Source organism: Cyprinodon variegatus, unplaced genomic scaffold, assembly GCF_000732505.1.
Source record: "Cyprinodon variegatus isolate N-32 unplaced genomic scaffold, C_variegatus-1.0 Scaffold5, whole genome shotgun sequence".
Taxonomy (NCBI): Eukaryota; Metazoa; Chordata; class Actinopteri; order Cyprinodontiformes; family Cyprinodontidae; genus Cyprinodon; species Cyprinodon variegatus.
Genome location: NW_015150458.1, coordinates 2960152 through 2988066, shown reverse-complemented (window position 1 = coordinate 2988066; position 27915 = coordinate 2960152). Strand labels below are relative to the sequence as shown.

Sequence of the window (27915 nt, the reverse complement as noted above, 5' to 3'; positions counted from 1 at the left end):
TTGAGTATTAAAAGTGTATTTTAAAGGGAATTAGTTTGTAAATTCTATAAATTTATTAGCTGATGTTTACTGATTCATGTTGTTTATTGTCACTCTTTGTCTTTTTTTATTATGGAATTAAGGCTTTAACAAAATAAAGTAATAGTGTGCCACATATCACAGCAAAAAAAACTTTTCTTTTTGAAGAAACAAAAATGATGTCTGTGGAAGTTTTTTTTTCTTGTGTGACACAAAAATGACTACTAATATTTTATGCAGAAACAGAATTTATTTTACAGCTTACATTTCATTTTACAAATACATTTTGCTTGTTCATGTTGTATTTATGATTTTTAGAAAAGTCCTCTTGTTTCCAAAGTGCGTTGTGATGATTAATACATAATTACAGTGTTTTATAAAGTTCAGGCAATGCAACACTGTCCAAATTACACTTGTTGGTATTCAATTGTTCAGTATTTCTAGCTAATGTATACGTGTTAAATGTTAAGTGATTCCTGGAAAAACAAATCTCTGTGTTTGCTTTAGAATTTGTTCACGGTTCACAGCCATATTTTTAATAACGAGAAAAAATGTACTGCAGTGTGATTTTCATTATACAATCCTCACATCTGTCAATTATTCAACAGAAAGACGCTTAAAATGTCAGACAATAACTACGACAAAACAGCAGAGCATTTCTGTAGACCTTGTCTGTGTATCTTTGTTTTCAATTCCTCTAAATGATTTCAGAGTGACATGCTCACACTTATGGCAGCCTCTACAATTAGACCCTAAAGGATGCTTTTATCCATACAAACAAAATAAATAAAAATCTTAAAAGCAAACGCATTTAGCTAAAACAGTTATTAAAACCACTCTCTCCAGTGATTTTGCTAAGACATGCTCTCATTCCCCTTTTGCATTGCCAAACAAAGCTTATTGAATTTGTAAAAGCTGATTTCCCCTGTGCCATTTGTTCCTCCCCACATTGATTACAAGCAGTTCTGTTGGAGGGGAAACAGCTGCAGAGCAAACGGAAAGTTTATTATTTCTTGTGAGGACAAATTTAGGTTATAGCTTTTTTTTTTTTTTTAACAAAAATAAACAAAAACCAGAAATTCTAACCTCGCTGTATGAAAAAAATATAGTTTTAATGAGTTGTGAACAATATAAGATATGAAACAGCCGTGGAAGGAATGGGCGATGAGAAGGATTCAGTTCCTATGCTACAGCTGGAAGTCCTCGCTGTAAAGAGAATTTGCGTATTGGTTCTCAATAGTGGCGTCCTCCTCTTCCTCTTCCTCCTGTGTTATAAAAGAAAAATGTTTTTACAAGGAAAAGAAAAATATTTTTTTTTACACTGCCACTTATACAAGATTAAGCATTGTTTTAGATTAATCCTCTTGGTTTCATTTTAGCTCAAATAGAAAAAAAAAATCCAGTTTAATTACAGAAAATTATTAAATACCTTCTGACAAAATGTATTGTCCTTTGGAAATGCTCTTTTTTTTTTTTAAAGCAAAACCGTGTAAGGTTTTGAGTCTGATAGTGCCCATATTTTAAACTCACTGCAACATTTTAATATATTCTGTTAACTATATATGATTGGTGTGCCCGATTTATTTGATGTTTTTTCATTAATGAATATGTTGGGTAGTGATTTTTTTTAACCCAATAGTCCATAATATTCACACTTTACAAATCTTTGAATTTTACCTTTTTACTATTTATTAAATATTTATTTTATTGTTGATAAGGGTGCTAAGAAGAGTTCAAAACAGATAATCTACATGCACTCATCTCTTTGAATTTGAGCCTGTGTGCCTCAACAAGCCTCTATTTCTTTTGAATATATATATTTTAATAATCTCAAATATGGCATTAGATAAAAATCTTTAATTTCTTCGGAAATTCCTTAACAGCAAACATAAGAAGCAAAAGAAAAGCTCCTTTTAAAGATGAAAGCAAATTTGGGATTTCTTGCAAATTCACTTGTTCTAAACCTCTTAAACAAATAACATAACAATAATGATTGAAAAAAGGGAAAATTGAAGGCCATTTCTGAAACAATCTTGGCTTTCTTTATATTAATGCAGAAACACATGGCAATCGTCACATGGCGATATGTGAAAATGTATTAATGCAATGGTAGATGGAGTCCTAACCAAGTAATAGGCACAAATACTGTAAAGTAAACTGGCATAGGGTGACATTTCAGCATCGAATATCCTGTTTTTAAATTGGTTTTATATAATCTTCTAAATTTAAATAAATAAAGGAATGGTTTTCATTAACTTTAAGCCACAACCAGAGATTGACACTTAAAAATATATAAATCAAAATCTTTATTTAATTCATACAGCTTTCCACATGAAGAGAAAGGATTTAATTTACAAGTGTAAGATATTCTAAATTGGAAAAATATTTCTGTCTGTATTTTTTAGATATTATTAATTAACTTATAGAATAAAGTTTTTGATAACATTCTAATTTATAGTTATGCATTTGCATGTGTGTCTGGATGTTTTTACCTACCTCGTCTTTCTTTTTGTAGTCTTTCTCTGTGCCACGGTAGGATACTACATGGATCAGAGTGTACACCCTGCGTACAAAGAATCATAAAGATAAATTTACATTGGCATCTATGGTGAATAACAATACAGTACAGTCTTAAGGGAATGGCTGATGTAAATCTAGATTTCATGACTCTACATGATGGCATTCATCAAATATCAATCGTTAAGTTAAAGAAATAAAGCAAAAATAAGTACTAGTTGAAGAAGCAACATTTTTTAATCCGTCTATAAACCATGTAAACAAACTGGTTTGTGTACCTGTGATACAACATGGCCACAAACTGGACGAGAAGAAGAATGGCAAAGGAAAACAGGAACATTAAACTGAGAGGCTCCACCTGTCAAAGTAAAATGAAAGCATTGTTTATTCAGTTAGTTTAGCACTGCATAGATTTGTGTAGAGCTCTTTTTTTTCACATGTTCCTACCTTCAGGTATTCTGTAGTATTTTGACCCGGGATATGTTTAGGAATCTTGATGCTGATGATGTCGTTTCCAATCAGCTGCAGGAAGAAAGTTGCTACCACCCAAAGCACATTAATGATGAAGTACAGGAAGACAGCCTGTTGAAATGATGACAAGTTTCAGAGCTTTAGTTGTGTCTTAACAACAGAAAAAACCCCTCCTTTCTACTCTAAACAAACTGGGCGACCGCATTTTCAATTAAATCTAAACTACTATAATATTTAGAGACTAAGTCGCCAACATCAGTGTAAAATAGATTTAACAAGGAGCAGAATCTCAAGGATTTAATTTGTTAAAGATTTTAGACCTTTAAAAAACTGCCATGACAAATCTATGCTTGAAGGCAGGTTCTTGTTCCTCCAGTGATGTAAAAAAAAAAAACATTTAGGAAACATAGGAAACCAGTTACGTACCTTGTTTCGCAGTGACTTCAGTTCTTTGCTGACTCTTGCCTTGTGCTCCGGTGTATCATTGATAGGTGTCAAATATCGTTCGATCAGCTTATCCCAGAAGTCCTTCTCACCCTAAACACATAGATATATGTATATATAGATATATTTATGCAAACATTTTATTTAGGATTAAAAAAGGTAATTTAATTGTGTTCTTCGCAAGTTAAAAAGTTTTTATTTTGGCTGAAGTGTATCCATTCCATCCATCCATACAGGTGGTGACATAAGAAGCACCAGATCAACCACACTCTCACTACATTGCATGGGTGCATCTCAGCGCCTTGATGCATCTAGAAGCCATGAGAAGAATTTACTTATGGTTAAACTGAGCAATGTAGAAGAACATCATTAATGGGCTTTGATGGCATTGTGGTTGTTGGTGCTAGAAAAGCTGATTTGACATTTTCAGAGTCTGCTGATAAAATGAGATTTTCCTCACACAACCATTTCTAAGTTTTACTGAAAATGGTCTGAAAGGAAAACAATTTAATGAGTGGATGGAATTTCTTAAAACACCACATGATGAAACATGTAGTAGTAAAAGACCACACTGGATACCATACTGTCACAATAGGAAAATAAAGCTAGTATCTCTACTGGCTTGGATGAGGAAAAAATTACCTGCTTTACTTTTGACTTAAGATGAGACATTTAAATGTCAGGGACAAACAACATGCAGCATGGATTAACACCACCTTGTATTATTGGCTCAGATTGCTAGTGTTGGTGCAGTGGTGTGAGATGTTTTTAGGACATAATGTATAAATATGAGTACAATCTAAATATTGTTTAATCCCTAAATGTTCCATCTGTATTTTTGTTCAACAGTCTCATCTCTAAACAACCACCTTGTACCGTCTTTTTTTAATGGCTCTTTCTAGTAGGTTAATGCACCAAGTCACAAATCTTCGATGATATCAAACTTGTTAAACGGACATGATAGCAGGTTCCTTTTATCCCTCTGGTCGGCTGTCACCATATTACCACCTATTAGTTACAGCTAAAAAATCTGCAGTACATGTGATGTTATAATGTCAACATGGACCCACATCTCTGGGCAATAATTCTGACACCATGTATAAAATATGCTGCAAATAACTAAGAGTTCTGCAGAAGAGAAAAGGCTCAATCGGGTCTTAGAAATGATTAACCAGAAAAGCAGCTGGTGAATGTACGCTTGTAGTGTTATTGTATGTATATTGGACTGTGAGCTGTTTGGGCGACTCACCTCATCCAGCCTTTGCACCTGTGGGGCACTGAGGGTTTTCTCTATAGCTCTTTTCACTCTCTTTTCTAATTTAGTCATTCTATCATTTTTCAAGATGCGTCGAGCCTGGGGAATAAACAAAGTAAATTACTGGGTGATTTCACACTATCCTTGAAGACCTTATTCAAAGAGAATGAGTAATTTTAATTAACCAAAACCAAACTGTTATTCCTAGAGCTACTGTTCCAGAAACAACTGAACACATTTTTTAATGTTAAAAAAAAAAACAAAAAAACAAAACAAAACAAAACAAAACAAACAAAAAACAAAACACAAAACCTGATTAGTGAGTTCATGCTGTAAGTCATCAAGCTCAGCTTGATCCAAAATATCTTCCGGTCCTGCTTTGCTTAGCTTTATATTGATCGTGTCTGTTAACATTAGGACCAGTTCTTCACATAAATCCTCATGACTTTTGTTGTTGAGTGTGCATCTAGGAGAAAGAAGAAATAAATATCAGTAGGCATTGCTGCTCAATGATTGAAGCCACCTCAAACATTTGCACCTAAGAAATAAATTAACAAACAAACCAACACAGAAATGTTGGGAAACAAATCATAGGCAATAGTTGTATACCTCTGATTTGTAAACTCATAAAAATTGATTACCTCTACATAGGGTAATATTTAAAACTCTTTATTGCCAGTTTGGATTTGTCAAAACGTCCAAGTTTAGGATGTTTCTTTACTGACACTACCTAATGCAATTAGAAGTTAACAAAAACCTCACAAAAAGACTAACTAAACAACAAAAAACATCACAATTTACCGTAGTTGTGCTTCAAGATTTCTCTTCATGTTGAAATAAGTTAGCTTCTTCATAAACTCTTCTTTTACAGGCTCCACCCAGTCTGCATAAAAAACACACTCATATGGCTCAGTGTCAAGAAGCAAGTTTACTGAACATTCTCAAGTTTTCTAAACTTAGGGTACGTTTCACGAAGCACGTTTACTAATAACTCTAAGTTTTCTAAACCTGAAATATGGTAAACTCTGAGTTTTCCGTTTCACGAAGAGAGTTTAATCAACCTCTGTTTCAGTCATTCGTAGTAACATTTTCCCCAGAGCAAACCTGATCGGGAGCAGGTTTTCTTCAGTAAACTTGGAGTGTCCTAGAGATCCGCTCTCCTTAGAGTTGTTTCATTTCCTGATTTTGAGTTTTGCGCACACAATAAAAAATAAAATTATTCAGACACAATTAGACACATTAGGTGTTCAGTGGGATTGGTGGGGGATGTGGTGGTGGGGGTTATCTTCTGGTTAAGATTAGGATTCACTAAATGATAACGCCCTACTGAGCCTACTGGACAATCTGAGGCAGCCACTTATTATTTACTGTGTAATGGAAGACAGAATCAAACTGAGGAAGAACCCCATCAGATAATGTACAAGTCCTACCTGTTAGAACATTTTTAGACTTCATCTTCACCTGCTGTCAGATGATTTTCCCTAGACAGAATACGATGATCCACTACCATTCAAGAAATAAACCCATAATGTTTTTGTGGTTACAACAGGCTATGGCAAGCCGATTTGAAATGTTTTAGATTCAGTAAATATGTTTTTCTGATGTCTGAAAAATTGATTCCTTGTCAAAATGACCATTTCAAAGAGAATAACATTCTTCACATCTAGAATAATCATTCTGGATGCCTAGAAAATAATTTAAGATCTCCATTACTACGAGTCAGCATTTGTATTATTTTGACCAGGAAGAGATGTATTTCAGATATCATAAATATATATTCAGTCAAGCTGATTAAAGTCAAAATTGGCCAGTAAAAATGTGTACAATTGTAGGTATATAAACGTAATTCTTCTGAAATTCACTTTCTGCCATCAAAGCTGTAATTTAGAAAATCTATTATTACAGTTCCAATTAGGAAGGGTATTTTGATCAGGAAGAATCCTTTTTTTATTTATCTACAAATGGAACAACACAGAGGAGAGCGGCTTTAATAAATGTAAAAATTGCCACTTCATATAATCCTACGCATTAACTCCAGCAGCAATCTTCTCCTTCGCCATCTTCCTGTCTTTTGCAGCTGTAGCGCTGTTTCTTTGTTTTGTCCACTGGTGTGAAATAGGCACTTCCTGTTGCCTGTTGTCATTTTGACACATCGAATCTGGGCTCCACTGATAACGGCTTTTTAAAGTTGGAACGAACTTAGAGTTGATTAAACTAATTCATAGCAGCGGTTGAAATAGAAATTCAGAGTTGAGGATTTTAATCTGAGTTTTTTTTAATCTAATTCTTGAAACTAACCCTTTTCTCTTGTTTATTTCACATTATGAGTAACACATTGCATATAAAAAAACAACAATTTTATCGCTTCTTACCGCGGACAGGAATGTCTTCCATTTCTTCTAAATCACCATCGACTTCATCAGATGAGTGAGATGAATTAGATGAATCAGACGAATACGATTTTTGGCTCAGGTTATCATCATCATCATCATCATCATCATCACTGTTTACAAACACAACAACATTTTTTTTTAAGGTTTATCCTTCAAAACACATTGTGATAACACAAAGCAAAGCAATAATAGTAATAAAAGCAGAAGAATACCGGTGAGAGGTTAAAAGATCCTTGTTTTTGATCGACGCCTTTCTGTTTTTGTCAGTGTGAGGATTTATAACATCTCCATCTTTTTCTGTGATGTTATCAGGTTTAGTTTGAGGCTGGAGGTTTGAGGGGGCCTGCGGTTGTGTTTCATTGTTGGTAATTTGAAGAAGAGGCGCTTTCTGTCCGGTAAAACCTGCGATCTGTTGAAGCATTACATTTTCTGCCTCTTGGGTTACCTGTAAAACAGAAGAAGTCTTTACCTCTCTATATTCACTTGCTTAAATGTTTATTTATGGTTTTCTCTAACACTACCTGAATCTTCCAGTCCCAGCAGCACAGTCTACAGTCTTTGTTGCACACAACGCTGTGATGTTTCTTTTCTTCTCCTTCTTCCCTATTTAAAAAGGAAAATCAAAAAGATTTAAATATACATGGCCAAGTAATATTAACAGTACAGATATAATTGAGATAAGTGGGCTTTTGCAAGTTATTAAATTTAATTATTTTAGTTGTTATCACTAATTTACTGTATTTTGCAGTTTATGCCTTTTGAAATATGTTTTAAAAAACAGAAAATACCACATTTGCAGGTATGGAAGTAAAAAAAAAAATAAATAAAATAAAATAAATAAATAAATAAACAAAAGAAAAAACTGTTTAGTTAAAAAACAGAAAATAGAAATTTGCAATTACCATGAGATTATTCCATTTCTGATTGCAAAATATAGATTTAAAAAAAGTAAAAAGGCACCATATTGTATAATAGATCTAATTATTGCATTACTTGGATTCTCTTGTGCCCCATGACACATTGTTCATGTTAACCAGTCCATAGATGGTCAGCAGGAGGTATCCACTGGGAATGCAGATGAAATACATCAACCCATAGATAATCAACCCTAAAGGAAAGCAACAAAACATATCACCATACAATTAGCCAACACAAATTCAGCAAAGCTTAACATCATCTATTTTTTGGTAAAAGATTAATTGAACTGATACAAGAACACATTTTAAATGCAAATATTATTTATTAAGAAAAATCACTTAACACCAGCATAAACTGGATCTTTAAAAAAGTATAATGTATTTACTTATGTTCTCTTTGTACAATTTAAAAAATATGTTTGATCATCTCAAGTATTTCAGTCTAAGCAAAAAAATTCTGTGAGAGAGCAAAAAGGTTTTACCTGCTACTGCCTCTTAGTACAGGATAATACAGCTAATGGTAGATTAACTGCACTTAAAATACTCTTTATCAAGTTTGCAGACCCCAAAGCCCTTTACACTACATTCAGTCATTTACACAGCGACAGTGGCAAGCTATATTGCAGCCTATACCATCATGACATAGAATAACACAACATAGGCTAACTTATAACTATATAAGCAAACTTTTATGTGGATTGTTTATGGTGGTTTATTATGCATTGGCCGAGTATTCAGATGCGGCAAAACAAAATTATCTATTTCGATTTTTTTTGTCTAGTAAAATGATATTATGTTAAGGTTACTTGAAATAAAAATCTATGAAACAAATTTTATTAGGAAAGTTTATATTTGAATGAGCACAAGGACTATTTTAACTATTTTTTTATCTTTCTTTACAGCTCAATAAACAGTATGTAGAAGCAATCAAAGAAAGAGATTTAGGCAAAAATTAAATCTTGAAAAAAAAAACAGCAGATAATTCAATATCGACTGACAGAGGTAGTAAGGGTAGAGTTTTTATACTCATATTGTTTAAAATATAAATTTTCAGGTAATTTTGAATTTGAATAATGCTTATGCTTATGATAAAACCTTACCAAACTCTTCTGGATGAAGTATGGCTGTGATCAGATACATAATAGTCATTGAGATCAAAAACACACCGGTGGGGGTCAAGAATGTCTTCTGCACCACCATATCACCTAAAAGAAGAATCTTGTGTTTGAACATATTCAGAAACATTTATGTTAAAAACAAATCTAGTTAATAAAATTTTACTTACCAATGATGGAGAAGAGGGATGCAGTCATAAGGAATGCATACAGAACGCTCATGAGTGCAGCTATTGTTATTTGAGTATTTGCTTTAGTTGTAAAGCAGATGATGATATATAAGGTAGGGGGAATGCATGAGATGATGATGGAAATGGCGCCGTCAATCTTGAAGATGAACTGAAAAGCTCCTGCAAAAAATAATTATTGAGAATGAGGAACAATTGAGTCAACATTGAATGTATCTAACAATAATGACCCTTTAAACATGTCTGTTGGGCTAAACTATTTTCATAAATAAGTGCAAATCTAAAGTCTTGTAATTTATGTAGATAAAGTATCTGTAGCCTGTTTTAATTTATTAAAGGTTTTTAGATCAGAGTTTCTTTTCAGCTTTTGACCCATAAAATGGTACCAGAGTATACAAGATCAATTATCCATGGGTGTAATAATAATAATACAAACAGCATCAACAGTTTCTCTCCATTGAATGTGACTGCCCAGCTCTGCTCACCTGCTACCATCAGTGTCACAGAGGCGGGTCCCAGGATTGAGGACCCAACTGTAAACATCTGATAGAAGATATAAAGCCTTGAGATGGACTGATTTTTCTTCACCGTCTCACTTCCACTGTTTTTAAATAATGAAAACACAAGAATTAGTATATGAATATTTGAAGTTGTGGCATTTTCATAAGCATGTCATTAATTAATTAAATGCAGAATTGAAAAAAAAATTGTCTCACAAGAAACCAGAAAAATCTTCATAAAGATGCAAGATATCAAATCTTAATAAATACCATGCCACATTGTGTACTTATAGTCGATTGGATAGGTATTTATACCACTTGCACTAATTTTGTTTGTCACATTACAACTGTATATTATAGTGTATTTTATTAATAGTTGATATTGTAGATGATCTAGAAAAAGTTAAGTATAATTGAGAAGTGAAACAGAAATAAAGCTTTTCTTTTTGCTTAAAATGCCTTTGGTATATTGAAATTTGTGGTTAGAATATCTATAATTTGTATTTCTATGTACGTATATGAAGCTGAAAGTGCGAGTCTTGTTAAAACTGCATTTCTTATTACTATGATTATACACCTGTGCAAAAGGTCAAGGGTGTTAGCCAGTGTAGAAGGTCCCCATCGTCTCCTTTGGTTGTAAAACTCTTTGAATTCCTGTGGTGAGTTAGTGTATGCATCCGATGCAGCGTTATATTCCACCCGCCATCCTTGTTGCAACAGCAAGGTACACAACCAACGATCCTCCCCTAAAAATGCACACAGTGAGCTCTAATATGAGGCAGTCAAATCACAGCTTGTTATGTGACTGAATCAGATGAGAATCTACCTTGGTCATACTGCACATATTCTGCTCCTCTTGTTGAAGTTGTTGTGTACTTCTTTAGGATGTGGTCATCCATCAGTGCAGAACCTCTAAACAGACTGAAACATCCAGGACTGCACAACACAGAGCCGAACACATGCTCTGCAGTCTTCTGTAGCCAATGGCCCACTGCATATTCAAACTTCTGGTACCAAACCATGGGACCTATGGTGTGCAAGATAAATAAGGAATATAATGAAAAAAAAAAAAACGGTCAAACTTTAATCAGGTATAGCAACTAAAGGGCCAGTTCTGGGCCTTTTGTCAGAAGATCATGCAGGAGCATGCTGAAAATCCTTTTCTTTAGATCAGGTGTTTTCAAAAGGTAAAGCGTCTAAACCAGGGGTCTTCAAAGTTTTCCAGTCCAAGGACCCCCAAACTGATGGCGAGATGGAGCGGGGACCCCCTAACTATATTTATTGTATAAAATTGTGTTATATCAAACTGGTCCTATGGTCACTCTATTACATATGGAGTAATGTAACAAAAGTATTTTGCCCTGGGATTATTAAAGTATTTCTGATTCTGATTCCTGGTTGATGGGACAGGTGTTGTAAATGAAATGGTTCCCAGCTTGAAAGAGCTCCTGTGTGTCACTGAATGTGTGCATTGATGTTAAAATACATCTTCTGCCTCCATTTATCTGTTTACTACAGTGTGTTGAATTCATGTTAATGTGAATTTAAAGACATTTCAATAAGTGGAACGAATTGCAGTGGGCATATAAAAGGAAAGTCTAATCAACCAAAACATTTGCGACCCCCATGCAGTACTTCTGTGGACCCCCTAGGGGTCGCGGACCCCCTGTTGAAGACCTATGGTCTAAACCATGCATGCCGGCCTCTGACGGTGATAACAGCTCAGCCACTAGTATTGCCTTTGATTTCTAATCATTACATTTATTTTATATTCTCTGTTTTACTTATGCTATGTAATCCTAGCCCTGTTGTTTCCTACAATTTATGTAATCACATTGCCTGAAATGCAGAATACAATGCTAGTTGAATCAGCCAGTATAAAGGGACGGCTCAAGATCTACCGACAGCAGATGGCTTAAAGAAAATGTTTGGTTTGAAAGAAATCCTTGGTACATATATGCATTTCTTTCACAAAGACATTTAAATAAAGGAAAATTATTATTTTAAAACTAATATATGTATAGATGTGTAGGTGAAGAAACTCACAAAGTAGAGAAGAGTTGTGAAAAAGGCAATACTCACCCATACCAGTCGGATGGATTCTGCCGCATGCTGCACCTACATTGTAATACATTCTCAACCTGTTAAGAAAATTATTTTTTTGAAATTAAAAAGCTTTAAAGATAAAGTACAGAAGCTGAAACCAGAAATCCTAATTATATTTATAACATGTTTTTGAAATAAGTTTTCTTCCAAAAAGCAATAATCATTTTGTCATAAAAATGTCTACCGGTAAGTATTTTAAAGAGGAAAATAGTTTTGTAGTGAGAACCTCAAATCATTCTAAAATCCAAGTTAAGGATTATCAGCAGTCATTGTAATCTGATTGCAAGCTTAAATCTAACATGAATGAAGCTCAATCAGTGCTTAATAATTGTGTTAAGGACTGTTCCAAAATGTCATGACTTTTCTATACACAGCAGAAATCTCATAAACTGGCATTAAGGCAACAAAAAAATACCTTCATAATTTTAAGATCAGAGAACTTTGAAGTTATGATTTCAAGCAAATCTAATCAAATTCTATAAAAGCAAGCAGAGTCAAATTATCAATAGGAAAATACTGTTCCTCAGTGGTTAAAATAGACATAGTTTCAATGGTCCTTTCCTGACCTGTCCACAAGCAGTACTACTGCTTTAGGATGGAAGTCTGTGTCTCCGTCCAGAGCCAGGATGTATGTGTTGTCATCTGAAATGAATCTTCTCTTGTTATCATTGTCGTACTGAGGCAAAAGGAAAATCTCCCCGTCCATAGAGATCAGACTTTCTCTAGCGGCATCCATTCGCTGGAATCACAATGATAGATATTAATCATATTTACCAGCCTATATTTAGATAAAAATGGATACAAGTTGAAGACGTCTCTTACCGGCATTTTTTGGGGGTTCTTGGTAATATAACCTTTCCACCCAAGCAGGTAGTACATGTACATTATCTGATGAAAAGGTTTCAATAATTATAAAAGTAACATTTTACTTTTCATAGTATACAAAGTTTCCTTAATTCATTAACAATGAATTTCAAACCATCAAAAATTTGCACTTAAATGAGTGCAGACATGTTTGTACGAGCAGAGCGGAGCTTGCGTTTGCAGTTTGCAGCACATGCAAATTTTTTTTTAGCATGTTTGCATTTATTAATATGCAGATGATATTCTAATGACCAAACTACACAAATTCATTAAAGGATGACATGCAAATGTAAACATTTCCCACATGCAAAGCAATTTTCAAAATTGGGAACTGTGTCTTTTTCAATACTTCTTTTCTTGCTGCGATGACATTTTTTTCCTCCCTTGCATTAAATAAAACATTACCGTGCATTAAATACTTTACTTTATTTTACAACAGGACAGGATCAATTCCTTTGGATATTATACCCAAGCACTCAATTTCATTTCAGTGATGAGAGATTTCAAATCAACTTGATGTAAAAAACAAAAAAAAAAGTTTGTAACAAAGTTGATGTTCACCAACAGGGTTAAAAAAAAACAAAAAACAATAAAACAACAAAAACTGATATAGGATATATTTTCAATCCATGAAAAAGTAAGAAAAAGCAACTAGTATATAGCGATAATCAGTAAAAAAAGAAGGGTGTTGGTGGAATTTATTTTTTGGAAGCATATATAGCCTAATAGTTTATTAACCTTAAGCAATATGCATGGAATGATTGTTACATGTCAAGTACGCCAGTCATTGACCTTGACCAAAGGCACCTTATAGTAGAACTGCAGTCAGTCCCTGGACTGGCATGGCTAGCAGTGCCCCTACATAGTTAGGGACTAATTTCCCACTGGGATCAGCTTCATAGTCATGGTAGGACACTTCTTTGATTTTATTTACTTTGCTCAGGCTGCTCGTAAGCCTACAGCCCACCAAATGTTGAAAGGACAATATTATTGCCATTACTGTTAATATATAGTAGAAATTTTACACATTCAACAATAAAACGTCAAAGGGAATGGTATGGGAAGATGATAATTTAAGATTGAGATTATTTTTAAGATTTTTTTTTTAAGAAGGGGATGCCATCCCCCCTCATCCCCCCTCAACTCTAGTACTGGCAATAATCCCTTCATGGATACATTTCTGTTCCTTTGGAGGGTAAAAAGTGGTCTACTATGATAGAGTATGTTATGGTGTGAGCCCGTACACTGACTTTTCATACAGAGCATGCAGCTGTATCAGGTATTTCAGAATACCATCTACATAGTAAGGTACCCACACAAAACATATGAAGCATTTTTCATACCTGGGACCATCTTTTTTTGTTGCGAATGAGAGATTTGTCCTTTAGGTGAACATAGAGCATGTTACCCTCAGGCAGGACAAACATTAACCTCCCGCCATAAGGAGTGTCTATGATGGATACATCGTCCGGCTCTTTATTGGTGAACACCCTACAGTGGTAGAAATTGGTGAATTGGTTAAAGTGTGTTTGTACAAAACATGACACAGTGGGCAGATAATATTATTTACCTGTAAACTTCTGTTACTACATGAGTCAAGTCGTTCACATATTCATTAACCAGCCGTTTTCCTGTCTCCTTCTCTGTCATGAATGCGTCATCTACAAAGATGTGGCATTCAAAGTCAAAGCTGTCCTTGTGGTCCTCCTTGGGATCCCCTCGATAACGATCCAGTCTGTTAAAACAAAACAAAAGAAGCAAACAAAAAGTTATTTTCAGCACAAAAAATTAATAGGGTAATACCTTTTTTTAGAATTAAACCTTCCAGTTTTATATTTAACAGGGTATAAATTGTTCATATTTATCTAAGGTATGTGTTTTTACATACTTAATATAAAAAGCTTATTTAAATGTGTATCTGTTTAGAGGTGAGTTTTTATTTTTAATGTGTACTGAAAAACACGATTAATCTCTAGGCCAAAAAAAAAAAAAAAAAATGTCATGATAAGTTGATTGTAAACAGCTGTGTGAAGTGAGTTGAACCCACAGTGTTCAGTGTTGGAAACACTCTCTCGGTACTGAAAGCAATTGTTACCTGAACATTGAAGTGAGAATCTTCAGCATTTCATCATAGGTCTCGTGCCACATTGTGGCACAAAGATAGATCACAACACTTTGGAGTTCATCTTGGCTATGGAGGGGAGGATAAAAAATGATTAGATGATGGCTTTAGTTCATTTTAGATTTCAGAACAACACTAATTCTAAACAAAATGTTTGTTACATTGTGTTGGGATTAATTAAACTTCTCTGTAGTGATATTTTACTTAAAGACTACACCTTTCCTCTTAAGACTGTCGTGATCATCTACTGCTTTCCTTAATGTAAGTTGATCAATTCTTAGTCTACAACATCTACACCTCAAAAATGATCCAGAAATAAGTCCATATTTTTTAAATTACGTGTATTTACCCTTAATTTGAGTAGGTAGATAAGGTGATTTGCCAATGGAATTCGTATTTTTACTCTTGAAATAAGATAATTAGATAATATGCACTTGAAATAAGATAATGCAATTGTTTTTTTCTTATTTTAAATATAAACTGTCTTGTTCCATTGTCAAAGTGTCTCACTCACCTCCTCAATTCAAGAACAAATGCACTTATTTTAAGAAAAACTTAAATTACTTATTTAGATTTCATTTTTTTTTTCCAGTGAGTCCATTTGGTTTGATTGTTAAAAGAAATATCAGATTTTATTCCACTGCTACACTGATGATTTTCACAGTCATCATATAAGAATCTTTCAGTCCTGCTGAATCCTCTAATTGAACTACATATACATGGAAACACCTTCGGCCAAAGGCATGTAAAATTAAGGACATTTTCAGGGACTTTGGTGTTATTCTTTTTAACACTTTCCATCTATAAACATGCATCTAATTTTCAAAAATATCTCATTCCATCCTAAAATAGTTCCTACAGCAAAATGATGTAACACATTTGATGGTGATGTCTACAGCTTTAAAACTTCACTTTGAGACTTACTTCTCATTTGTTTGGGCCTTTGGTAGCTTTATCTTAGTGTTGAGCAGCATAGATAGGTCGATGAAGGCAGATTCATAGAGACGACGAACAAAGAGCTGCGATGTTCTCTCAATTCGCTGAACCTGGTTGGAATAAAAACATTAAAACATTAACATTTGAGCCTTCATGTGTGGTTTACTAAATAGCTTGTTTCCTCTAACATGTAATGTTAGACTTAGCTTGGGTTTTACAGGTGGTTGGGTTAACAAATACTTTATAAAACCTTAGTTTTAATAATATGTTTTTTCTATAAAGTGAAGGATGGTGTAAATGCAGGCAATACAGTACCTGGATCTTCCACACATAATAGGTACAGGAGACCAATCCAGCCCACATGCAAACACCCTCCAGGAACAACATTGCAGTAGGCCATTGCAAGTAGTGGCTGTCAATTAAACAATGCATGCTTTTGAGAAGATTTTACACATCTACAAAGATTCCTATACATCTCCAAGGGTATTATATGTACCCATTAATATATGTGTTGAGAACATAAAATCCTAGGAGGTTTTAGCGCTGTTGTGCACAGTGTGCTATACCTGTTGAGTGAAGTACTGCAGATGCTACGGGTCATTTCAAACAAAGGAACATTAGTTGTGTTTTTGTCCGTTGCCAGATGCAAATGTGTACAAAATTCTGCAAGAATAAAAATATCCATTGATTAATTCAGTTCCTTGCACCACATAAGATGTCATACAGTGCACTTCTATTTACAGAAACCCTAGTAGTTCCCAGAAACAAGATGCTTCTTTATCTGCCCCAATATAATTTAATCAAATTACAACAAAAAATCTGATAAGGGGCTTAAATATCCAATTTAAGGAAAATTAACCTAATAAAGAGCAAAAAAAACAATCAAAAAATGGTGCATATACTTGTCAAACTATCCTAAATATTTATTTCAGTCTTAAGAGGAAACAGTATGATGCTGTACTAAGCCAAAAGAGTTCATGCAAGGCATGTTTGTTTGCCTGCTCCAAGTGGGCCCTTTGATCCCTCTCAAAATTTGAATTAACATTGTTATTCGAAATTATTATCTGTCCAAGGACTTTGGGATTTCCTGTGATACTTGTGAAATGAAACACTTCCTCTAATAGTATTTTTCAGTTTTGAGATTTTTAGAATAATTTTAATCTTTTTTATTCAAGTTTCTTGAATCATCATCCCATTATTTTCATAGACTTATTATTCAGCTTATAGATCTCCTTAGATCTGCAGACGGAAGAAACTTGTCACTGATCAAGACTCGGAGCTCTAGAAAAATGGTCGACTTACCAGTGATGTTTTTGTACTTTATGTCAACAAAGTTCTGTCCTTGTGTCAGCAAAAGTATCAGTCCCAGCAACAGCACGGCAGGACCCGTAGCACACAGTGGCAGTGCAAAACTCATGCGCACAGCATGGATCTTACAGGCAACCACCCCAAACCAGTGGCAGGCTGCCGAACAGAAGGCCTGTGGTAAAATACGGGTAAACGTTGTTTAAAGCTTGCATTTTGCCTTTGGAGGAATCGGTTTTATTTCTCAATTTAAGGTTCTGGCTTTGCAATGTAACCAACTGATAATATTACCTTGCCTATTAAAAAAACCAAAAAAAAAAACAAACAAAGACAGTGTTAATAAAGATAATAATGAGAACATTCTTGTCCTGTGGTCCTATTGACTGGCTTTTTTATGACTGAAGGTTTGCACTGTTAAATGTGATTTAAGGTCTGTTTAAGTAAATAACTAAAACAATAGCAAAATAGCATATTCAAGTTTTTTCAAAAATCTCTCCCAGTAACAAGACCAAAGAGAATATCAGTATTATATTATACACAATTCCTTTCATAGGTATTTCATAGGTAACTATCAGACAGTTTTCAACATACCTGTAAGAAAAGGAGAATAAGGCCTATTTGGAGGGTTTTCTGGTCTTTACCTGCCAGATTAAATTTAGGCCAGTCAATTGTCTTTGCAATAAGTACATGGTAGATGAGGTACACAGCTCCTGTAAGAAGATCATACCACATGCAGATAAAACATCGGATAGAGCACAAAGATAGAATTAAGATCCCAAAAAAAAAAGAAAAACTAAAGTTTAAGGTCAAATAAGATTTTTATTTTATTTGCAAAGGCAAAGAAATCATAATATAATACTACAGAGTTGAATAAAAGTATCAAAACCCAGGACCGTGATCCACAGGGTATCTGAATTTCTTATAGGAAATGAATGTGTTTTTTAAAATTCTTTTTTTATTGTGCCTGTTTTAAGGTCATCATACAAATTGGTATTCATGTTAAAAAAACCACCACCCCGGAACCAAAAAAAAATCTAACTTAATAAATTTACCAAACACAAAAATGAATTATTACCGGTATTATATTTCTTAGTTCTTATTGTTTTTTCTTTTTTTAATGCACCCTTTTTGAAGGCTTTTAACATCCTTTGTGTGTGTCAATACAGTTTTACCTTCTTGGGTCAAGTTTCATGGATAAAAGAGGGAAGGACTTTTCAGATTACTCTGAGATTATTAAAGGTGTAGGGTTGAAAATAAATTTTCAAATAGAAGCATAATGACCAAGGAGCATGGCCAAAACTATTCAAGTTTGATACTTTTATTCTTTCTGTGACACAAAATAAACATTCACAATGTTTGTAGGTAAGAATTAAGCTCAACTCAAATATTCACTGGGTTTATCAAGATATTCTCAAAGAGCTCCTCTACGTCTGCTGACTGGTGACCAGGGAGAAAAACTGTTTTCCTGCACATTGGTAATAAACTCTAGCTGGTTTTCACCAATGGGTGGAAGCTAAGCACATATGTAATATAGTCTGTGGTTGCTGAGTTTTTTGTGTCTCTTTTCCTCTAACTACAGGACTGGAGGTGAAATATTAATTTCTTTACAACTTTCCTATATGTCATTAGGCTGATCAGAATTAATGTGCCATCTTTACGAGTGGTAGGAACAGAAATACAAAAAATACCTTGTATTCCTTATTCCTGGTTATAACACATCATAGGGCTTTAAATCCGAAGACTTTTTGTGAAATTGTGCATAATGTTGTTTCCATAAGTGCATCAGTAGATATTGATATATTTAAAAAATATGATTAAATGCAGATATTTTGTGCTCTTTAGTGATAAAATTGAGTTAATGTCCTACATTAGACAAATTTAAAAAACAGTTTTTTCAGGAGCTCTATTACTGAGAACTTGGTAGCAGAGACATGAAGCCATGGCTCTAAAAATAATAATAATAAAATAAAATGTTTTATAAACATTATCATTTCCTGATAAAACCTATTTACATATTCTTGGTTTTCTTTGTGACTTTTCTTCTGTCCAACTATATCAAACCAGTGATATCAAGCCATAATATTTCACATCATGTGAAATATTACCTGTGCATTGTTTGACTGATGTAAACTAACCAAGCATTGACAGCAGATAATTACCTATCACCAGTACTCTCAAAATGCTGCTGATGACAAAGACAAAGTCCTTGTAACGTTCCAAATCCTTCAGTGTTTCCTGTGAAGCAAGACATAAAATAGTTTCACTGGTTGTCATTAGCTGGCATGTCAACTCAGTGTAATATAAAGATCCCGCCCTTCAAGGGTTGAATGTTCAGCTAAAGATGGATTTAAAAGAAACATAATACCTGCATGCGGTTTTTAGCCTGGACAGCGTTTTCCCACCAGCAGAATGAGATGAGGATTGAAGAAAGAATCCCTATGCCCACGTATAAATAGCTATCATCTTTTTGTCGATCCACAAAGGATTTTATACGAACATAGTAATCCATCACCAGCAGGCAGTAACCTGTAATTCAGTCAGTTATTTAGTCTCTTAAAATTACTTACATCAAAGCTCACATGCACCTTGCCAATGGGTAATACTCTGTTGGATTTTTATGTGTTTTCTTTTGGATGCTTTACTTACGTTCTTAAATTGGCCCCCAGACAGAAATAATCTTTTTTATTAAACTGAATCTTAAACAGCTGGTTTACCTTTATATCTATATTTACCACATCTTAAATAGAAGGCTGCAGTTTTGATTAACATTCAAAGAATTTTCAAATTAGTTTTCTATGATTCTGAGAGGGATAAGTGTGACATTGTAGCAGTGTAACAGGAAAACCTGTGCAAAACGTTTTTTTTTATTTTTTAAAAAGCACAACGTCAGAATGATTTCTGGAGTTTTACCAGAAGTGGTGAGAAGGAGGGAGCAGATCGGGAACAGAATTTTCCAACTTTCCCTTTGCAATCTGAACACGATCTGTAGCACAGCAGAGAAAATGCAGACTCCTCCACTAATGAAGAGATTCGTCAGGACGTCAAACTGAGGCATAACTACGAGGACCATTACTGAGGTACCAAGAGATACCACACACTCAATCAGACAAATCTAAAAAAGACAAAAAATAAGAATAAAAACTTAAAAATTAAACTTCATCGAAAAAATGCATAAGAAGAAACAAAACCATGCATTTAATCTGTGCTGTATGTCATGATGTAATACATTAGTTATGTCATAACTTGTTATTCCTTTGATACATTTACCAGTAATTAACAGAATTTATTTCTAAACATGCTTATAAACTTTCTAAAAGACCACTTATCTTGTAAACAAAGATTTAAAATTAGCAGTTAAGTATACTACAGTCTTATTACAGTAAGTAGTATAAGAAACATGATGAATTGCTAAAAGAAGTTATGGAAACGTACGAAGGCCATGGTCTTCATATTGGGTGATTCAAATGTCTTGAAGAGGCAGCGCCAGAGTGACTTCAAAAATACTAAGAAGTTGGGGAAGACCAGGCAGAACACCAGCATCAGCATGTAGAACTGTCGCTCACCGGGTTCACGGAATGACTTTGGACTGGATAGTGCCGCCAACATTAAGAGAGACCCCTGAAAGTAGATCAGTGATAAAGTTTTTATCTTGAGAGATTAAAAGGAAGTCTGAAAAGGGAAAGAACAAAGGGGGATATAAAACATAAACAGTACATCTGTTAAAGATTAATTTGGTGTAATAAGGATGTGATACACTAGGAAAGAAATGTAGAAAATAATGCTTGCTCTAGAGCTGGTCCAAAGATCCATGACCAGGGAAACTGGACCGTCTGCGGTGGTAATATCAAAAATTAAAAATTCAAGTGACGTTTGTTTTTTTTGTTTTTTTGTTGGTTTCCCGACTGGCTGTGTGAAATTGTTTAAAATCCACCAGTTCAGTAAGAAAAAAATAATTTGATTCCTCTGTTGAAATTCTAAACTTGGCAATTGGAGGTTTATTATTTTTATTTCTGAAAAATAAATATTCAAAAGTAGCAAATATTCTTTTGGGATAAATATAATTGTACCTTAGAAACGACAGCACTGGCCAGGACGGCAAGCCCAACAATGACAGCCACAAGGTACTGAGCGAATTGGAAGCATCTTCTTTTTTTCTCCTTTTCTGCTCCTACAGGATTCAGTTGGAATGGATCCCATGTGTCCCTGAGGTACAAACCGATATGTAAGCCATCAGCTTATCTCTGGACAAAATAAATAGTCATTTACATATTTTCTTAGATAGACAACTTTGAACCATTTTCTATGATCTGGTAGAATTATCTCTGTAAAGTGCCTTGTGATGACATGTGTAGTGAATTGGAGCTATATAAATAAACTGAATTGAATTAAATCTCTATAAATGAGTAAAATATAGAGAGACATATTATTTGGGAGAAAGTCATCCCCAAGTTTATTTGATGACCAGACGGGGGAGTCACAAAACCCCAAATTAAGGTTTCGAGATCAAACTAAATTACCCGTAATCTTACCAGAGATAAAACAGGACAACCATAGGTATTTGAGTTTCAATCAACAATTGAACTTTGACTTTCAGAAACTCTGAAAAAACACTTTACTCCAACAAAGTAGCCAGATCTGGCTGAGTCAATTAGTATTGATCACCATTATGTCCAATTTAACTGCTCATAATGTTTGTTATGTAGATTAAGTAATTCATTTTTCAGGTAATTTCTATTGTATCTCCCTTTTTTTTATTTTGCACCTATTTTGTTCTGTGTTTTCTTTAGTAATCTTTTAAACTGAATCCTCTTTGTTTTATTAAGTCCTTTCTGTCTACACAGGAAAGCTGAGTGACATCAAAAGTCTGGATCAACAGAAATCTCCACCACTCCATCAACCATTGTAGAGCATTTGAAGCAGTGCTATACAGTACATGGTGTGACCAAACTCAAATCCTTTACGGTCTATGCTACTTTTTAACATTTTAATGTGTACCCTGCCTGTAACAACTGAATCAAAGGACCAAACAACCTCAATAGTATGCAGTCAAGGTATAAAGAGCTCTCTGAGAGATAATATTTCATTCAGATGTGTGGAAATAGAGAAGTATCTAATAGTTTTAGGACACTGGCCCTTAAGGGCTGGAATTTGAGAGGATTTCTCTAGGGAGAAATACAAGAATCAAGCTTTTTAAACATGATGCTGAATGATAAAACATAACACAGCAAAACAAGCTCAGCCTCCTTTTCTGAGAGGATGCTATTTTGAATACCAATAGCATAAATCTGCTGATCTGACATGTTCTTTAAAAACAATTTCTTAAAATTACTGTAGGATCAAATGCCTCTTATTGAGATAAGAATCGTTGTGTGTAAAAACTCTTGAGTTTGAGTTTTTCTTATCTCCTTTTGCATTTTATTTTTCGGTCTGCAGTAAGATGAATGGTTTTCATCATCGTTATTTGATTTATTATAATTTGTTGGAAAAAATACATGCTGTACAGTTGTGGTCAATTATGTGTTACCTTGCTTTTCGAATTCTTTTGCAAACAGTTTAATTCGCAAATGGGGAGTGTTGGCCTAATGGTTAGAATAGTGCACTTGTGCTCTGAGAACGTTGCAAGTGCCCGGTTCATTCCCACAGCCTCCACTGTGGCTCCCTGAGCAAAGCCTTTAACTCCCACACTGCTCCCTGTGTGCCACACAATGGCAGCCAGTGCTCCCCAAGGGGATGGGTTAAATGCAGAGAGTCAATTTCTCCATTGTGGGAAAATAAAGGATTTTAATTCTGTCAAAGATCATCATATAGATTTGTTTTTGATATTTTTTTTTCTGTATTTGTGTTTGTATTAGTTCTTACATCCTAATTTAGGTAAATGCAGTTGCTGAGTCAAACCCAAACACGAAATGAAGAAACAATATTAAACCACTATTATAGCTTAATATCTCTGACTTTGATAGACGACAGGCGACCGAATTGCTTAACTTTTGCACCCCCACTGCTGATAGTTTGATCATCATAAATAAAATGGTCATCAGGGTGTAGGCTGTTATTGGACAGATAACCCTTTATTTATCATTGGCTTTGGCATAACAACCATAAAAACACTTCAGATTGAAGATGAGCAAAGCCACAAAGGTGGTTAGATTATATGGGATATAGCTGATATACAGCTTCAAGAAGGCTCTTTACAATCTGTTCTTATATAAACTGATTAACATTTTGGTGATTATTTATTCAGTTAACTTATTATATTGTCAAATGTAAAACTAACAATTAGGATAAAATAACTAATACAAATTGCATTTTAACAGAATCTCTTACAATAAGTGAAAATAACCTCTTTTAACACTATACAAAGCACATAAATCTAAAATACACCTGGTAATAAGGAAGTATTCTCCAAATAATACTGATGTAAGTATTTACTTGATCTCCAGGCACTAAAATGATAAACAGGACTTTTGACCTTTTTAAAATTTTCCCATTTCCTTTTCCCTGTTCTACAGCTTTGTGTGAATATGTAGACACAGAGCACAAAGTCCACCTTTAGATGAATCTTTGTAGAAATCACAGCCCCTGAACTGTAATAAATGCTTTAAGTCAACATGGCTGTTCTTCTTTCACTTAGGTCAACCTAATAAAACCCTCTTGTGTAACAGCTGCTCTGTGGCTAATTGGCAACAACTCAAGAAAAAAAAAAGCAGCTCTCATGCATTCCATCAATTTTCTATAACTTTGCAAATCAAAACAAGCTGCTGGCAGAAGAAAAATTAGGCATATTTAAGGTTGTGGCTCTTCATAGATATCACTGTGATGCTAAGTAAGAAAGCTATCTTTTTTATTTTTATTTTTTACAAGAACTTTTAGAAGTAAATTAGATTTTTTTTCCAGCTTTTTTAGCAGCAAATTGTTTAAAATGAACTGGATTGGATGAACTATAGTTAATCATACTGAGCACTTTTACTCCCTGAATCCCACCTACCCATCCACACTTTTAGCATCAGTACTGTTCTAATTAAGGTTATTGTTACAGTAGACTCTAATAGTGAGGTTAGAAAACCAACAGCCTCGGAAAACATTTTTAATATATTTATGAAAGTATAAGAGTATTTTTTGTGAAACCAAATGTCTTCTTCCCAAGCAACATTTTGTTTAAAAACCAGATTACCCTACCTTCTATTTGAAGCTGTGGCTTGGCAAGGCAAGGCAAGTTTATTTGTATAGCACAATTTAGTATATAGAGCAATCTACTGTTGTTAAAGTATGATTGAATTTAGATGAGGGGAAGTCTTTGTCTGGCAACAATGAAATCAGCAGAAATGGGCACAAAAGTTAAAATTGGGGTGACAGTGGCGTTGGATGTTGGATGTAGGAGTTTGCTTTCTGAAATCGAAGGATTGACGGTTCAAGCCCCGGCCCTGACTTTCAGTGTCGTTGTGTCCTTGGGCAAGACACTTCACCTGCATTGTCTACTGATGGTGGTCAGAGGGCCCAGTGGCGCCAGTGTACGGCAGCCCCGCTTCTGTCAGTGAGCCCCAGGGCAGCTGTGGCTACAATGTAGCTTGCCACCATGAGTGTGTGCGTGAATGGGTGAATGAATGTAGTGTAAAGCGCTTTGGTCAAGTTTCCTGACTTGAATAAAGGCGCTATATAAGTACATGCCATTTACCATTTAAAATCTTTTACTGCATTAAATAGAAGAATGGGCAAACTAGAAGTCTGTTTGTGTGTTGATGTCCAGAAGATCAAATCCAAAAACATTATATGCTTTTATGGTTTAGTAAGATTGACTTAGTTTTTTATTGAGTTAAGTTGCTGTGGACACTTTTCTGACTAGATCATTTCTACTTTTTGAAGGCATATTTCATTATTTAATGTGTTTGCTATATTAGACGTACCTGTATTTCAGATACACAAAACTATAAAAATTCTACTATTGTTTAACAAATTAATGTACACAAAGTAAAAAATAACAGCGTATGTGTAATAAAAATGTTTAAAGTGCACAATTTGCACTTTTATATTTGAATACATAATATTGTAGCTAAAATTTCTAAAAACTTTTGTTTAATTTTTGTTCTTTTGCCAATTTTTGAATAAAAAAAACAACATATCTAATTGAAATTCTAACAATTAAGAAATAAATACAAAATATTGGCTATATTAATAATAAAACATAAATTTTATCTTCAGAATTGTATTCTAGTTCTTAAATTTCAGTAAGGGATCTGCATGAAAATATGTCACTATAAGTAGTAAATGATGGTTTATTATTTGTGGGTTTATAGGCTAACCTAGTGACATGATTGAAAATACAGAAATATGTTTTTAGCTTAGATTATAAACAACTGGAAGCAATACAATACTTTCTTTTTAGACTCCCCTCTAAATAACTTAATTAATGTCTTTATTTTTCACTTGTTTTCTGTACCTCTCGGATCACTCTTCCAATAAGGGGGGGACTAGAGCTTGTTCCAGCTGCTAATGGGAGTGGGTAACACATTGGACAAGATCATGGTCAATCATAATTACAATATAGTGCTGAAAGAGACACTAACTGAATCCTAAATTATATTTAAAAAAATCATAATTTATTTTGTGTTATAAAGTGGCCAGATTAAATCGCAACATAATATGAAAAGACTCAAAGTTAAACTGGGAAATATACTTAATATACTTTACATTTTGATAAATAAAATCAAAATGCATGACCTTAGTAACCATAATCTTGCAGACTAAGATTTGTCTCAGAAATTCTAAAATGTTTATTTCTATTTCTAAACCAGGTAACCTGATTCCATATGTCCCTCACAGCTACCAATTTAGAGGATATGATTAAAGCCATGGTACGTATTTAACATTTTTCATGCCCCATCTAACAGCAGGCAACATCAACGGGGGATGATATCCGGCATAGCAATAAAGAGAAACGCAGCAGTACTCAGGGGAAATTAAGTGTTCCCTCAAACTGTAAATAATATTTAATTGAAACCTGGTAATACAAGCAAGCATTTTTTAATCTTATCCGATACTAATATCTATCCCCAACAACAATTAACCTCCTAACAATGATGAAGAGGTTAATAAAGCTTGATTGTGTGCCTATGCACAAGGAAATAAAATAGACTCTGAGATTTAACCTGTCTGTTCAATTTGTTTCTCACTCTCTCTTAAAACAGGTATTAGGAGACGACTGGATAAAATGCCCTACAGATCTCTGTTTATTGAAGAACATGTGATGTTGAAATAATAAAATAAACTCACTCCTATGTTATTTTCAGCCTAGGCACTTTTTTAAAAATATATTTTTAATTTTTAAAGAGGTCATTCTTAGTTTACATATTTAACTTAAATAGCACACCCGTGAGAGCATTTCATGGCAACGCCTAACAAACCCATTGCTTCCTTATGGTGTGACATCATGAGAAAATTTAATAAAAACTGTCAAGGTTTTAGGAAGAGATTTGTGGACCTCCACAGGCCTGATTCATCCTGATTACAATATCCAGAAGCAGGAAGTTGTCTCATTTATCTTGTGAAATAATAAAAATATAAACATGTCTGCATCATTCAGTTCAGCAGGGAGATGGATAAGCTTTGACAATAACAGATTTCTTTTACATTTGGAAGAAAATGGAAAATTTATGAATAACAAAAACACCATCCCAACTATGGACTATGGAGCAACCTCATGTTGTGGAAATTGTGTTTTTGTTTTATATTTCTTCAACAGGAAGGACTGGTGTTCTTTACAAAATACATAAAAAGGAAATAGCATTATCTGGAAACTAATAAATAAGAAGCATCTCAAGACATTAACTACTAAGTTTGGAAGCTTGTCAATAAGCAGTTATCATAAACATACTGCAACACATATTAGGAAGTGGTTCCATGAATTGTGTCGTGAGGATTGAGAATTCTAGCAAACCGAAGAGAAAAGCTTGTGGAATGTTTACTAAAAATGAACCTTATCTTGTAAAAAGGGAGGTTAATGTATGTAATTATTGGACTTCAAAGAAAGTTACTGAAAATACATAAGCAAATAATTGTTCATAGTTCTGGAATTTCAGGAATAGAAAATATTTTTAATTTTAAATGACATAAAATAAAGAAACATATTAAGAGTCATATTTAAATACAGTACTTGGGGTTTTATTATACATAGTTATCAGTTTCTACTGCATGTATAAAATGGAATATATTAGGCATTTTTTAGACGTTTTTAAAAATATCAGGTGTCCATAACATTTACATTTGCCTCCCTAAACAAAATAGATAAACTAAGAAGTAAAAAAAAAATAATTATGATCAAAGTCTGCTAATAGGACCTCCATTAGCCTGCATGTGATTCACCACTCTACATTCACAGATTGGCAATATGGGTCTCAGCTCCTCTTCTTAAAGGATTCTTTTTGAATAAAAAGCAAATAAAGCAAAATTAACAGGGCTGTTTACCTGTGCCTTCCCTCTCTCTTCCTCCCCCTGTGTTTTAGATCCTCCATTGGGTTGGTCTAATCCACAGCTTCAGCGAGGGTCTGAAATCAGTAATGGTTCTTATTTCATTACCAACATTACAACATATTTTAAAAAAGGGAAACTTTTAGGAACATCAAAAGAAAAGAAATGAGAAAATAGCAGATTCAATTTACCGCAATTCCTTGATAATTCTTCTATTGAATGACAGCCTCTTCTAGACAAACTTTAGACCCTGATTTTTGTTTCCGTAGGCAAATGTCAGCAAACCTTAAAAAAATAAGACAT

At 34.0% G+C, this 27915-nt stretch overlaps 1 protein-coding gene across 1 annotated transcript; it reads right to left on the bottom strand.

Moving 5' to 3' along the window:
- Positions 1 to 1205: 1205 nt before the first annotated feature.
- On the bottom strand, positions 1206 to 27915 carry LOC107084185. Its single transcript, XM_015373899.1, is given in 35 exon segments — positions 1206 to 1280; positions 2515 to 2581; positions 2814 to 2893; positions 2983 to 3117; positions 3433 to 3543; positions 4700 to 4804; positions 5018 to 5171; positions 5507 to 5588; positions 7078 to 7201; positions 7620 to 7701; positions 8092 to 8206; positions 9116 to 9220; positions 9301 to 9480; positions 9804 to 9919; positions 10396 to 10564; positions 10645 to 10845; positions 11901 to 11959; positions 12491 to 12663; positions 12747 to 12812; positions 14132 to 14279; positions 14359 to 14523; positions 14884 to 14979; positions 15823 to 15956; positions 16162 to 16258; positions 16413 to 16509; positions 17094 to 17101; positions 17145 to 17326; positions 17743 to 17861; positions 19311 to 19386; positions 19517 to 19677; positions 20062 to 20263; positions 20584 to 20769; positions 21219 to 21354; positions 27610 to 27689; positions 27804 to 27915. Coding segments are annotated over 34 exon segments (4053 nt in total). The 5' UTR covers positions 27657 to 27689; positions 27804 to 27915.